The 16,103-nt window shown below is 28.8% G+C and overlaps 1 protein-coding gene and 1 pseudogene across 1 annotated transcript; one reads left to right on the top strand and one right to left on the bottom strand.

Annotated features, from left to right (window-relative positions):
* LOC124885791 overlaps positions 1-15,830 on the bottom strand; it is a 39,156-nt pseudogene extending 23,326 nt beyond the window's left edge.
* LOC107878113 (pentatricopeptide repeat-containing protein At5g61990, mitochondrial) lies at positions 2,484-6,105 on the top strand. Its single transcript, XM_016724996.2, has 2 exons — positions 2,484-5,790; positions 5,899-6,105. The coding sequence occupies exon 1, from the start codon at positions 2,977-2,979 to the stop codon at positions 5,038-5,040; it is 2,064 nt and encodes a 687-aa protein (XP_016580482.1). The 5' UTR covers positions 2,484-2,976; the 3' UTR covers positions 5,041-5,790; positions 5,899-6,105.
* Positions 15,831-16,103: the final 273 nt, after the last annotated feature.

Genomic DNA, 16,103 nt, shown 5'->3' on the forward strand with positions numbered 1-16,103 from the left:
TATATATATATATATATATATATATATATATATCACATCCACAAGTGTATTACCTTATAATAGAATACGTTCATTATATTCTGATGAATTATCGGTTATATATTACATTATTACGACTGAAATAGTAACATAATATCATTATCTCAACAGTATGATATATATATACACACATATTCATTATACAAATTATGCATGCTTAACGTCATTTAACGTATATACGAAGGAAAATATTATGTTTTGAAACATATGTAAAAGATAAAGATTATGTTTAACGTAATTTATTTATTTTATTTGATATATGTTTAAGTGTAATTTTTTCAAAAATTTAAAGAATGATTGATTTTTATTATTATTATACTGATTATCGACTACGTGTGATCAATTTAATTTTAAAAAATTATTATACTGATTAAGAATAATTCTTTTTATGAAACTAATATATATATATATTTGATTACATATATATATAGTTATTGATTACATATAAAGATTATGTTTAAAAGTATTTTCTTTTTTTAAAAAAATTTAAAACCGACCACAAGTGATCGGTTTTTGAAAAGTATTTTTTTTTTTAAATTAAAAACCGACCATTAGTGATTGATTTTTCTAAAAATAAATTTAAAAATAATTTTTATAAACTGACCACAAGTGGTCGGTTTTTTAAAATATTTTTTAATTATTTTTTTTAATAACCGACCACTAGTGGTCGGTTTTGTTATTTTTTTAATTTTTTATTTATAAAATAAATTATAATTAATATAAAAATTAATGAAATAATTATTTTTATTTTTAAAAATATAAAAATGACCACATGTGGTCACTTTTTGAAAAAAAAAAAAATCAACCACGTGTGGTCGATTTTTTGTGGTCGGTTTTTCATTTTTTTCTAGTTGTGTTACTTAGGCAAATTATATGAAAAGGTCATCCATAAAACTTAATTACATAAATAATAGTACTTTTTCGATATTAAAAAAATAAAAGTTTTTTCTTTATATATAGCCATTTTAAGAAATCAAACAAGATAATTATAATTCTTAATTTAATGCAATAACTAATTATCAATTCACCTTAATTTAAGATACATATTTTCAATCTTCAAATTAAAAGTAGAAAAGATAATCTTTGCTTTCAAATATTTTTCTCTCTTATATTCAAAATTCATATATTTTTAAATAAACTAAGTATTCCATTATTTGCTCATGTATATTTCATTTTATTTTCATGTATGTTATTCATCTAGTATTATTTTATTATTGTGTGTTTTTAATTCTAATGTAATGGGGTAACCATAATTTTTTTATGGATAAATATTTATGGAATAAAAATTATTTTGGTGGAAGTACAGATATATCATATATTTTTGTTGTATAAATATAATTAATGTAAAAGTCAGATTATTATTATATTTTTATATAATTTATGAGATAAATATTCATGATATTTTTTATATAATTTTTGCACCATTTGATATAATATCAAAAAGCATTTGCATCATTTGATATAATACCAAACACCATTTGATATAATATCAAATGATGCAAAAATTCTATCGAAAATATAATAATAATCTGACTTTGACATTAATTATATTTATACAACAAAAATTTATGATATATCTGTACTTCGAACATAATGATTTTTATTCCATAAATATTTATTCATAAAAAATCATGGTTAACCCATTACATTAGAATTAAAAATACACAATAATGAATTAATACTAGATGATTAACATACATGAAAATAAAATGAAACATACACTAGTAAATAATGGAATACTTAATTTATTTAAAAATATTTAAATTTTGAATATAAGAGAGAAAAATCTTTGAAAGTAGGGATTATCTTTTCAATTGTAATTTGAAGATTGAAAACATATCTCTTAAATTAAGGTAAATTGATAATTAGTGGTTTTATTAAATTAAGAATTATAATTATCTTTTTTAATTTTTTAAAATGGTTGTAGATGACAAAAAAAACTTTTATTTTTGTAATATCGAAAAAGTACTATTATTTATGTAATTAAATTTTATGGATGACCTTTTCATGTAATTTGCCTAAATAAAATGGCAAAATACGTTCAATAGATAGATGAGAAGGACATTTTAGGCTCAATAGATAGGTGAGAAGGATATTTTAGGTTCAATAGATAGACGGAAAGGACATTTTAGATCCAATAGATAAATAAAGGATATTTTTACACTATTTTACATAATTAAATGACATTTTAGATTCTTTTCCATAACAGCAAGAAAGTAATAGCGTATGTGTGCATGTAAATCAGACAATCGTAAGTGAAATATAAACTCACGAAAAAATGATTTCCATGTGTGTTTTGACCATTTGCTCATACCCAAAAACTGCACCAACTAACCGATGATCGACCTAGGAAATTTCGAATTGCACATTCTAGGGTTCAATTACACACGACACTTATCCTACTCCCACTCCCTTCTTCACTGTCGTTGTTTTGCTACATTCTCTTTTTACCTGAAAAGGAAAAACAAAAGTATAAAAACCCATCCACCAAATCCTCCTGAAAAATCCCAAAACTATGTGGAGGATTTTTCATACAAGAATCACAAAATGTATTCAACAAAATACATTTCAAAGACATTATTGCCAGAACAACCTAATCTTGGTCCAAGAAATCATCGAAATTCTCAAAAACAACAAGTGGAAAAGCCTCATTCAATCCTCAGGAATTATAGAGAAGCTAAATCCCGATTTAGTTCAATCTGTTCTTCACCAATGGTCCAAACACAAAGTGGGTATTCAATCAGAGTTGGAAATTCACTCATTTCTAGCTGCCCTTTTATGTAGTAGTAGTAGTAATAATTTGTATGGTCCTGCTAATTCTGTTCTTGATATTGTGATTAAATTTGGTTTACCCCCTTTAGATATTGTGAAATCTATTGATAATTGTCGTAAAGAATTTGATGAGTCAAGAAATATCATGTAATATTTGGGTTGTTGATGGATAAGTATAGAGAGAAAGGGTACTTGTTTGAAGCTGCTATTGTTATTTTTGCTCATAATAAGGATCTTGATTGTGTCCCTAGCTTGTTGTATTGTAATCGTTTATTGATGGATTTGTTGAAAGTTAGTAACTTTAGATTGTTTTGGCGAGTTATTAATGCAATGCGTGAAGCAAATGTTACCTTTAGTGACATTACGTATACCTGTATGGTCGGTGCTCACTGTAGAGAGGGGAATGTTAATGATGCCAAGAAAGTTTTTGCTGAGATGAAAAAGAAGGGGCATTGTCCAAATATGTTTACCTACAATTATTTGATAAAGGGGTTGTTTAGAGCTGGGCATGTGGATGAGGCAATTGAGCTTAAAAAGAGCATGTCGTTAGTCCCTAATATATATATTTATACCACAATTATTCGTGGGCTTTGTGTTGCGAATAAATTTGGAGAGGCAACAATGGTATTAGCTGAGATGAGTGAGAGGGGAGTGAAGCCTAATGCAGTTGTATATCAAGTTTTACTAGATTGTTTCTTGAGACATGATGATGTGGATGAGGCTTTCAAAATGAAGGATATAAAGGATGCTATAGGCATTGATTTAGTCATGTGCAATACATTTCTACGTGGACTCCGCAAGTGTGGTAAGATGGAGAAGGCAAATGAACTTGTGGATGAGATGACTAGAGAAGGTATCGAGCCTGATTTGAAAACTTATACCTTGTTGATTGAGGAACACTGTCGAGAGGGTAATGCTGCCACTGTGTTGGAGCTTCTTGAAGAAATGAAGAAGAAAAATCTGGCCCCTGTTGAGTCAACCTATTGTATGATAACCGATTGTTTCTGCCGCAATAAGGATCCGGACTCCGTTATAGCTTCTCTTCCAGACTTGATAACGAAGAATGGGAAGCGAAATGCGCATACCTGGAGAACTTTGTTGATGAATTATTCTCGTAAAGGCAACTTACAACAGTTGAGGAGGATTTTGGAGGTAATGCATGAGCAGGAGATTATTCCAGCTACTCCCCATTACAATATTCTTATAAAGGGCCTCTGCAGGACGTGGAAGATGAAAGTTGCTCAAAGTTGCTTAGTTGAAATGCTGGATAGAGGCCTAAAACCTGACCAGGAGATTTATGAAGCCTTCATTATTGGATATTGTGGAAAAGGGGAATTGCAAAACGCAGAAAAATATTTATGCCAGATGCTGCATCATGGTTTTAAGCCCAACAAAGCAATTTATAGTGCTTTGATCAGTGTGAACTGCAAAATTGGTAAGGTAAGCGAAGCCTTTGGGGCATTTAGAAGTATGCTTTCTCTGGATCTTTTGAAAGTGTGTGAGGCCTATCCTGTTCTCCTTCGTAGTCTCTTGACGAACGGAAAAATGCTAGAAGCAGCTGAAGTCATTTCAGAACTTCATGGCAAGAATCTGGTTGCTGATGTTTCTGCCTATGAAGCTCTCATCTGTTATTTTGCTCAACACTCTGAGATTGAAAAGGCCTTTACCCTTTATGAGGAATCACAAAACAAAGGTATTCGTCCCAACTTACGTACTCGCAATCACTTGATTGTTGGGCTGTTTAGAGCCGGCCAAACTGAGAGAGCTAAAATAATATTTGATATCATCTTAAAAGAAGGTTTGGGACCAAATAGAGAGATATGCACTACCATGATATCTGGTTTAGCTAAAGGAGGACTATTGTCTGAGGCCTTTGGCTTGTTTCACTCTATGATACTTGGGGGTCTTTCTCCGCGTAGAATAATTTATAATGCTCTTCTTGATGGATGTTGTAAGACTGGGAACTTGCAGAAAGCTCAGGACTTGCTTCAGGAAATGTTTCAAATGGGAATAGCTTCCACTAAAGATTTTAACACATTGATTGATGGATTCTTGAAGAATGGAAATGTGGTGGAAACTAAGCAGCTTCTGAAAAAGATGATAGAGGGATGTGTTGAACTTGATCAGGACACGTATACGATGCTCGTTGAGCAGCTATGCAAGGATGGACTGATGGAGGAAGCTGAAATGCTGATATCAGAGATGCAAAAAAGGGATCTTGTACCTTAGGGTGCAACTTACAGTAGAATTTTTCATGGCTATCATATGATAGGTGAGAGATCAAGACTTTGTGCCGTATTCCGAGAAATGGTGAGGAAGGGTATCAATCCTGAGAATGGCACTCTTTCCGTTGTGCTGGATGCTTTCTCTAAAGAAGGGAACTTACTTGACGCATTCAAGTTATTCATAGGAATGTTGGAGAAGGGCACGCCTCTAAGTGTAAGCGCCTGTGAGTCACTAATTGATGCTTTATGCTTGGATGGGAAGTATGGCAAAGCATTGGAATTTCTTCTTGAGATGGGAGAGAAAGGGTTTGTTCTCAATCATTCAACTTGTAGTGCTATAGGTCGTAGTTTTTCTCTGAAAGGTGATACTGATACAGATGAAGTATGCTTGGTAATCAAGGCTATGACAACATTTGGTTGGATATCAGACTCCACTACTTTTTCTGATTTACTTAAGGACAGTAAAGTAGGCTTTTTATTGCCCGATCAAAAAATTGGTTCATCGGGGGAGCTTGCTGCGAGAAACCAGAATGCTGCTTCTTCAGAGGATGTAAAATATGTTTTGAAGCAAGTGGGTTTCGGCTGTGCTTCATGAGGGCTTGTCACTAGAGATGAACACAGCTACTTTTCGGAAAGTGGAAGACAGCAAGGGATTTCACCGGGGCATAGCTACTCTAGACCATTCCGATTTGGAGGCTTCTAGGCTAAATTGGATGGCAGCTTCTAGTACATAACATGTTGATCACTTCATGAGGTAATTAAACTGGTCTTGTTTGTATTGTGGTGTTTTTAGAATAAGAGCTTTATAACCATTATTGTATTGTCGGAATACCTTGAGCTCATCAAATTTATCATTTTTCAGGTTTATTGTAACAACTGAACCTGTAAGCTTATACAAGATGAAGGACATTTCGATCCCGCTCGAGTCAAGGAAAGAGTTCGCTGCGCCATTAAAGAGTAGTTTCATAACAATAAAGAGAAGTGAAAAGAACAGATTTAACTTACTACTTACATGTTCTTACTCTTCCTGAAGCTCAGAAATTAAAGAAAGCAAAAAGCTTCTTAACCAGAGCAAGTTCTTGGTGCAATGTCTGTTCAACTTGTTGGTTGTTGTCCATATAATTTTTCACAAGGCAATCTTAAAAGGCTCATAGTTGTTTGATCAATTTGTTTTCCCATTAACCCCCTCCCCACAAAATCTTTAATCTATATTAATCAAATCAAACAAGACATACTTATAATGTTTTCCTACGCATCTTTCAAAAAAAAAAAAACATGATTTGTACTATTATATCATGTTTTCCTACGTCCCTTATTTACAAATTTCTACGGTGTGTATTCAACTTAAAATTGTTCCCATTATTTTTTAATGGAAAGACCGAGTGTTGAATAAAGCCAAAAAAAAATGAGACAGAATGTCCACTTCCATCTCATTGGAGTATTTCAATAGTGCTATTTCTTTCGACTCATCAGTTTGTATGATACGGTTTAGATTTAGAGAATAGAACTTCTTTATTTTAATAGTGATGAGTTCGGACGAATAATTTTTAAGATTTTTGAAAAAATAATTTACATATTTAGAGACTATATAAAAAGTGCTATAGATACCTAAATTTTTACATTGTTGGTGAGAGTTCGATTCGCCACTTTATAGTTTATAGTTCCCTATCCTCAATTTTAACAAAAATATATATATAAAAAGTACTATAAATTACGAGAATTAATTTAAAATATTTAAAGAGCATGTGAATAAATTGTTGGAAAGATTTTCATGTTTTACATTCAAAAATCAAAGAATATCAGATAAATTGAAACAAATGGAATATTATTTTTGAGTTTCTAACCTTCAAATACAACTTAGGCAATATTTAAAGGTGAAGTCTAGAGTAAACACAAAGCACATCTTGAATTTCATAAATATAGTTCCTACGTCAATATTTAACTCATGAGCAAACAATTTACAATAAGATTATAATCCCAAGTTTGGTTGCAAAGCGGGGTTGCTGAGGATTATCAATCCTAGGATTATAATGATTGTTACGTAACATCCAATTTGAAATAGTTAATATCATCATTTTTATATAAGATTTGAGATCGTTAATTTGATCATTTTGTTATAAAATCTATATTGATATTAACTAATGTTTATAGCCAAATATAAAATAAATATAATTTTAAATTTTATCTCAAAATTATAATCTTAACCAGATAACCAAATCACCTCGTCAAATTTAGCTTTAGTGAAATAAAATTTAAGATATTAATACTATTACATAGGTAAAAAGGAAATTTTGGAATCCTTTTAGCTTTAGTGAAATAAAATTTAAGATATTAATACTATTATATAGGTAAAAAGGAAATTTTGGAATCCTGAAAGAGTACTTATTATGTCCAGTCAGTGTAATAATATAATTATGAAAATTACACACCATTTTCTTTACGTCACTAAAAATTTTTTCGAGTTTTTATTTCTGATTTTTCAAATATAAATTCAAGTATAAGTTGTTGGTTATAACTGTCAAAATGGGCTGGTCCAACGTAATCCTAGCGAGTTAGAGAATTAAATGGGCTAGGACGGGCTAGCCCTTTTAACTAAAGGGTCTTTAAAATAGTGGTCCAATTCAGCCCTAAGCGGGCCGCGGATAGGGGCAGGTTGGCCCTTTAAAAAAAATAAAAGCAATCCAAAATATGATAAACAAAAATATTGTAAGTACCATCAACTTTTATGATTTCACTTTAATATATCTTCTACTAGTTTTTAGCATTTTACTAATACCTTTAAGGGTTGTTAGGTTGGGAAAGGATTATCTTGGAATAATTAATTTTGAAATTAGTTATTCCATTATGTATACAGATAATTTATTTCATTACTACGATGTAAATGGTGCGATAAATAATGCCGGTATTAACTAATACCTCACATTAAACATAGGATAAAATAGTCTTTCATTTTATCTCTAACTATTTATCCCTTGTGCCTCACACCAAACGATCCCTTAGTTGTAATTAGCTCATGACATACTATAATAAGCAAAGAAATAATGATTAGCTACAAATTCCAACAAAAAATTCTAATATGATTAAGATAATAAATATAAATATACACAAAGTATTTACATAAAAAAGGAAAAATTATAACAGAAGAGAGTATAAATTTAAAGAACGGAATATTGCATTAAGCAAAGGCGACAACTATTAAACCATCATGAGTAAAAGTAACTTTTTGAAGTTCACAACTAAAAGCAGCTTACCAGCCATTTCAAACACACACTAAGAACTTTCAAAAAATTAGTATCAACCAAAGAATGAATAAAAAAATAAGTAGCTAGTTAGAAAAGATTAACAAAATTCTAATTTCTAATAAATAAATAACCAACTTAAAAATATTTAATAATTAGTTTTAATGTCCCAATCAATGGGCTGGCCTTTGAGGCTAACGGGTTAGGCCTCTGAGGCCGACGAGCCAAGTAAAACTAGGTTTGTAAACCTCATTTTTAAATGGACTAAAAAAATTAGTTCAACCTTACTTAATTAAAGAGTTGGGTTAAACCTGCCTCACGGGCCAAGCACATATTGACAGCTCTATCGTTGGTAAATAAGTATTGTGAGATACCTAAACTTGAGTTCCACTCTTTACTAAAGTTAACAATTTTAAAAAAATAGAGTACTTCTACATGTAAGTTACTCGTACGGTCTTATCTCAAAACTATTATAATTTGTAATTATTTTAATTTTTTTCAAAATATGTCAGTGGGTTACTTTATTTATACTTGTGTATCATTAGAAAAAAATATGAAAAGATTTATCCAATTTATATTTCTATTTCTATTCTACTAATATATAAAAGGTTTGATTGTACTATTAATTTATCTTTTGTGGGTCCTATCAAATCTTTACTTATATATTAGTAGTAAAAATAATATATATATATATATATATATATATATATATAATAAAATATAATAAAATATAATATGGTTGTACCACAAAGGGTACTTTTTGTATTTTAAATTTAGTTATCATCCAATGTTTTATGTGTTGATGACATGTGTATTCATTAAGTGAGAATAATCATCCATGTGTTGCCTTTTTACGTTACCGGGTATTGTAAAAAAAAATTCTCCATTTTACTTTTATAGCTCTTGTACATGTTTCCGTCAATTTTTGTATACATAGACGAGATATCGATGGTCCATGTTATTTTTATTTTAATTTAAATTATTAAAATTATTTAGATTTTTAATTATTGTGATTTATAATATTTTTCTTTTATTTCAATTTAATAGTGGTATAATTTCGAGAGTCAGATAAATATTTTATATTTTTAAAATTTGTTAAGTTGTTAATTATGTGATTTGTATGTCTTTTACATTATTTTTCAATAATATATGAATATTCTCCCTGTCTCAATTTATATGACACAGATAAAATTTCGACAGTCGAACAAATTTTCTTTACATATATACTTTTATATTAATTTCTTAATTATTGTAATTTATAATACTTTTTATATTATTTTCAAATAAATATGTTATTTTATGTCTTGCTCTGTCCCATTTCAATTTATGTGCACTAATATAATTTCGATAGTCAATCAAATTTTGTATGTTGACATATCATTTTATGTCTCTTTTACCTTATTTATGAAATATTATCAATTTTTCAATGCTTAGACGATCATAATAATTAATTAGTAGTGATATAGTAAAATCATGATAAAAGCAATGAAGCACACATGTCTTAAGTGAGTTGTAATAACTAATTAGAAGCAACAAAACAAAATTACTATAAAAAATATTTGTATAATAATTAATGGTGGTTCAGTAAAATTACGATTGAAACAGTTGAAGCAGTCATAAATGTCTATTTTACTTTTTTCTAATTAATATTATTAATTTTTAATATGTAAATGACTTATAATATTTAATTAGTGATATAATAATTAATAGGGATATAGTAACATTATGATTGAAGTAGCTGAAACAGACATGTCATAAATGTTTATTTTAATTTTTTTATTAAATATTATTAATTTTTAATACATAAATGACTTATAATAATTAATTAGAGATGATATAGTAAAATTACAGTTAAAGCAGGCATGTCAACCTCTTGCTTGCTTTGCTGATACAGTAAAATTATGGTTCAAGCAGTTGAAACAGTTATAAATGTCTATTTACCTTTTTTCTAATTAAATATTATTAGTTTTGTAATACGTAAATGATTTATAATATTTAATTAGGAATACAATAATTAATTAGGAGTGATATAGTAAAATTACGATTGAATCTGTCAATTTTTGCATAGATAAACTAGATATTGATGGCACGTGCTATGTTATTTTTATTTCAATTTAAATTATTAAAATAATTTATGTTTTTAATTATTGTGATGTATAATATTTTTCTTCTGTTTCAATTTAGATGATGGTGGTATAATTTCGAGAGTCAGACAAATATTATATATTTTTTAAATTTCTTAAGTTGTTAATTATGTGATTTGTATGTCTTTTACATTATTTTTCAATAATATATGAATATTCTCCCTATCTCAATTTATGCGACATAGATAAAATTTTGACAGTCAATCAAATTATTACTATTACTTTTATATTTATATATATATATATATATATATATATATATATAGAGAGAGAGAGAGAGAGAGAGAGAGAGAGAGAGAGAGAGAGAAAATACATAAAGTACCCCCTAATGTTGTTTGACTTTTTCAAAAAGACACTTAAACTTTACTTTCGACCTATTACCTCATTCTTACTTAATCTGTTGTAAATACACCATTTTACTTAAATTTTTCCTCTGCGTGTAAACATGCATAGCAGGCGCGTGAGTGAAGAAAAAGATAGTTGAACCAACGAATTAGAAAATGCCACATGTAATAAAAAGGTTCCCTTTTTTTCATTTTCTATTTTAGTGTTTTTTCTTCCTTTTCTATTTTTTCCTATTATTTCTTCCTTCTCCATTAATGGTGCTTTGTTTTTCCTCTTCCTCTTCTTCTCCATTAATCTCCATTAATGGTGCTTTGATTTTTTCCTATTATTTCTTCCTTCTCCATTAATGGTGCTTTGTTTTTCCTCTTCCTCTTCTTCTCCATTAATCTCCATTAATGGTGCTTTGTTTTTCCTTTTCCTCTTCTTTTCCATTAATAGAGTGATGGTGAATTGTTAAATTTTTTAGTTCTAATTGTCTTCACATCTATTTGAATGTGATAAGTAACTGAGTATCAATCATGACGAAGGCAATTGAGTTAGTTTTGAATGAAATTCAGCCATTAGAAGAAGCCAAAGGAGCAGTAAAAGCAGTAAAAGCAGTAAAATCGATCGTTATCGCCTTTTCCAGGGACAAAAACGTCATTGAAAGTTCCACTCCACTTGTTACTCTGTTCGCTGGTACACCAATACTACAACCAGTTGCCCGGAGCCTCAACAGAAAAATCTCCGAACTATAAACCCGCGTTATCGGTCCCATACTGATTGAGAAAAGTGCTATGTAAGCTAACACCATTGAACAAAAACCAGAAGACTGATTCAAGAAAATGTGAAAATGGGGTTAAAGTTGGAATCTTTTTAGATTTTTATTGCTATAATTAACAACAATTCAGTAAATACCAATTCAAGAAAATGTGAAAATGGGGTTAAAGGTGAAATTTTTATTGCAAGAATGAACAAAAACTACAAAAGACCAATTCAAGAAAATATTCACTATGTTGTTTGAACTTGTTCTCCACATTCCTCAATTGAATAAAATCTTTCTTTTTTGGAATTCAATTTAATAGGGATAACAGTTGAGGCGTAATTTAGCAAAGAATTCAATTTAATATGCAATGATCAACAATAATAGAAGAGGTAACGAAAGAGATAAAGGAAATAGGAAGAAGATAGGCGAACAGGTAGAAGAAGGGGAGAGTGCCGAACACGCGCTTAGGAATGCTGAAAATTTTGGTGAAAATGGTGTATTTACAAAGGTTTTAGTAGGATTCGTGGGACAATAGGTCGAAAGTATAAGTTTAAGTGTCTTTTTAAAATATCGGACCACATCAGGGGGTACTTTATGTATTTACTCATATATATATATATACATACCTATATATAAGAGAGAATCTTGATTTTGGTAGTCCTCACAAGGACTTTTTTGGTATTTTAATTTTTTTGTAAAAGAAAATCATTACACATGGCAATTAATAATGTCTTTTTATTACATATTTCCATTTTCACCCTTATTCTTTTTGTTAAAACTATTCCACTTAGATTTTTATAATTGACTTTTTCTTGCCACTTGTTAGATGATTATTTTAAATCAACAATCACTTTAACTCAAAAATTTACTTGTTAAACCTCCCTTCATCACTTGTTAGATAAGTAGTTAAACCTCTCTTTATTTCAAATCAATAATTACTTTAACTCAAAAAATATTCAAGCTAACTTTTAATCCAAAATAAAAATTTGCAATGATTTTCAGCAACAACCTCATACATGGTTCTTTTTTATATTATTCGATTCTTAAAATATATAATTAAAATGGGATAAATAGAATACTCTTGTAAGGGGCGTAAAAAAAAATAAACATGATAAGAAATATTTACATGTTGCGGGGATATATTAACCCATGTTATATATACTTATATGTAAGACTATATTATTATGATACTTATATATAAGAGGATCTTAAGATTTGGTAGTCCTCACAAGGGCTTTTTTGGTAGTTTAATTTTTTGGTGAAATGAAATTTCTGCACATGGCAACTAAAAGTGTTTTTGTATTACATATTTTCATTTTCACCCTTATTCTTTTTATTAATTAAGACCACTCAACTTGGGTTTTTATAATTGATTTATTCTTGCCAGATGTTAGATTACTATTTAATTGAAACACGTTTTATTTTAAATCAACAATAACTTTAACTCAAAAAGGATAAAAATTCAAGCTAACTTTTAATTAAAAAAATAAAAATTTCAATAATTTCAACTATGACCTTATAGTTCTTTTTGATATTATAGTATAATAAATAATATCTTGTATTTATTATTTCTCGTAGTGGACATGTAAAAAGTATAGACTAATAATTAAAATGGGATGATTAAGTTACTCTTGTGAGGTGTGTGTAGAAAATAAACATTATAAGTAAATAGATCGAATGTAGTAATATATTAATGTAATACAATTAGCATTTAATATCCTTATTAAGTTAATTTATAGAAAGGCTCTTAATTAAGTTAATAATTATTATAATATAAATTTGAAAACATTGACTTTTTTTTTCAGATGATTCTATAAGATGAAAAAATGTAATTTGCAGAAACTATTGCCACTAAAATCATGAGGAATACTAAAATACAATAAATATCAAAATAAATTTATTTTTATCTATAGCTAAGAAATAAATAGTCGCAAATTTTATAAAAATATAAAAAAATTATTTATGATCTTCATCAAAGCGTAATTATTAAATATTTTTAATTATGTTATTATACAATATATTACTTGTAGCTTTTTGATATATTTCAATTCTCTGTTAATATCTTCTTCCTCAAAAATAATATTTTTTATTTAAAATTATCCAATTATGTGATTAACAACTCTAATAATTATGAAAAATTGTCTACAAGACTTGTTTAATGGATCATTAGATATACTGCTTATAAAGTAAAAATAAATAATACAAATTATATTTTTAAATTAAAATTATTATTTTTATACTTTGAGTTTGGGTCCGGACTTAGCACTGGCCTCGTGAAACTTCATTTTATAACTATATATAAGGGAGGATCTTTGAATTTGGTAATCCTCACATATATTTCTTTTATCCATTTTAACCCTAATTAAATTTTAATGACTTTGCAAGCTTTCACCCATTTTAGTAAATTTGAGCAATTATATGGACTTATTAAATGCCGTACAAAAAGTGATGAGTCATAAAATAAGTGAAAGTGACACCACGAGAGATCTTTATCTAACCAATTAAAAATTAATTCAAAATTTGTGGTCTTTTTTTATGTGAAAATAACAACAACAATAATAATAAGAGAGACCTAATTTGTTTAGTCCTCAGAAGAAATTTTTTATTTATTCTATCTCTAATTGAAATTTTAATAATTACTATTTTAATATTATATACTTATATATAAGATAGAATAAGATAAGATTTGATAGTCCTCACAAAAATATTAATACAATGAAATTGCTACATGTGTCTATTATTTTTTTCAATACATTATTATTTTTGTCCTCATTCATTATTTAATGATTATTTTCATTTGGACCTCTATAATTAAATTATATATAGTATTTTTTTGTAAATCCCTTCTTGTGTACTATTAGATTACTTGTTCTTTTTTGTACATATTTCTTATATTGAAATTTAATTATTTTTTAATTTATTTTAGAAAATTAATTAATCTCTAGAACAATGGCATGTGATTGATAAAGATGAAGTATTTCCTCCTTGCGACATGAATCTTTGCACTTGATGGTGTTAATATGAAAAATTACTATTGAGTTTTTCATTGTGGTTCAATTGTTTAATTATATTTTTAATAAAAGGGAGTAGGAAAATTACTACTTTAGTTTCAATTATCTTTATATAATTTAATAAATAAGAAAATTTTAAAGTTGTTTTGCAAGACTTAAATTCAATCTCAAACCTCTAGAAAAAATTAATCTCAAAATATATATTGATTCACATAGGAGTGCAACTATTCAAGAAATTAATCTAACATATGATTAAGTTTAATTTGAATTATCGGATGTTATATTCTCAAAACATTCCATGAAAACAATTTTTATATTACATATTGATTTAAAAATACAAATATTTTTTTCTTTTAACTTGCAAATACGTTTATACAATGATTTAATAGTTAAGAGTTTGCAGGAAATTTTAAACTACTCTTTCAATAACTTAATGTCACAAAAAGCAAAAAGATAAAAAAGTAATTACAAATTTATTCTTTTATATTAGCTCGAATCTAGGCTTATAAGCATCGGGCTCAAAATGGAGGGGAATTCTATTAGGTTGAAGGCATGCATTGATGGAATAGCTTGGCCGCCCAGTAATGTAAAACTTTAATAGTTCTGAAATTTTATTGTCTAGATATGATTAATTTAATTAATATTGTTGAAAATATGGAATAAATTATACTTATTTGATAAATTACATACTGTATTTATATCTTGAGGTTGGGCCCGGGCTTATCACGGGCCCCCGGGACTAGTATATATATAAGAGAGAATGTAACTTTTTGGTAGTCCTTAGTTATATTCTAACTATGTCTTACCAACAAAAAAACTTTCTTTTAAGGGAGAAGATAACTTTTTGGTAGTCCTTAGTTACATTTCAACTACGTCTTACCAACTAAAAAACTTTCTCTTAAACTATTGCCCTTATATTTGTCTTTTATTATTTTCTACACTAAATAAAAATTGAAGAATTTTCAAGACTTTCTTGGTAAATACATGATCTCTTAAACTAACTGTTGGAAAGTGATGTCGTTCTTAACTGGCCAACACTCCGCTCCATACAACATGGCCGGACGAACTGCTACCCTGTAGAATTTGCCTTTAAGCTTGGGCGACACCTTCTTATCACACAACACCCTCGAAGCGAGCTTCCACTTCATCCATCCCGCCCCAATACGGTACGAGGCATCCTCGTCAATCTCACCGTTACCCTGAATTATGGCCCCGAAATACTTAAAACTATCTCTCTTACATACCACCTGTGATTCCAACTTCACTACCACCTCATTCTCCAGGTTCACGTCATTAAACTTGCATTCCAAATACTCTGTCTTGCTCCTACTCAACCTGAACCCTTTAGACTCAAGAGTTTGTCTCCACACCTCTAATTTATCATTCACACACCCCCGCGTCTCATCAATCAAAACTACATCATCTGCAAAAAGCATACAACAAGGCACCTCTCCTTGAATACGCCGCGTCAACACATCCATCACCAAAGCAAACAAAAAGGGACTAAGAGTAGATCCCTGATGCAATCCTGTCAAGACAGTGAAATGCTCTGAGTCTCCTCCCGCTGTCCTCACCTGAGTTTT

Source organism: Capsicum annuum, chromosome 7, assembly GCF_002878395.1.
Source record: "Capsicum annuum cultivar UCD-10X-F1 chromosome 7, UCD10Xv1.1, whole genome shotgun sequence".
In the NCBI taxonomy this organism is placed as follows: Eukaryota; Viridiplantae; Streptophyta; class Magnoliopsida; order Solanales; family Solanaceae; genus Capsicum; species Capsicum annuum.

Excerpts from the sequence above, each read along its gene's own strand:
- LOC107878113 (XM_016724996.2), top strand. The coding sequence starts at position 2,977 with ATGGATAAGTATAGAGAGAAAGGGTACTTGTTTGAAGCTGCTATTGTT.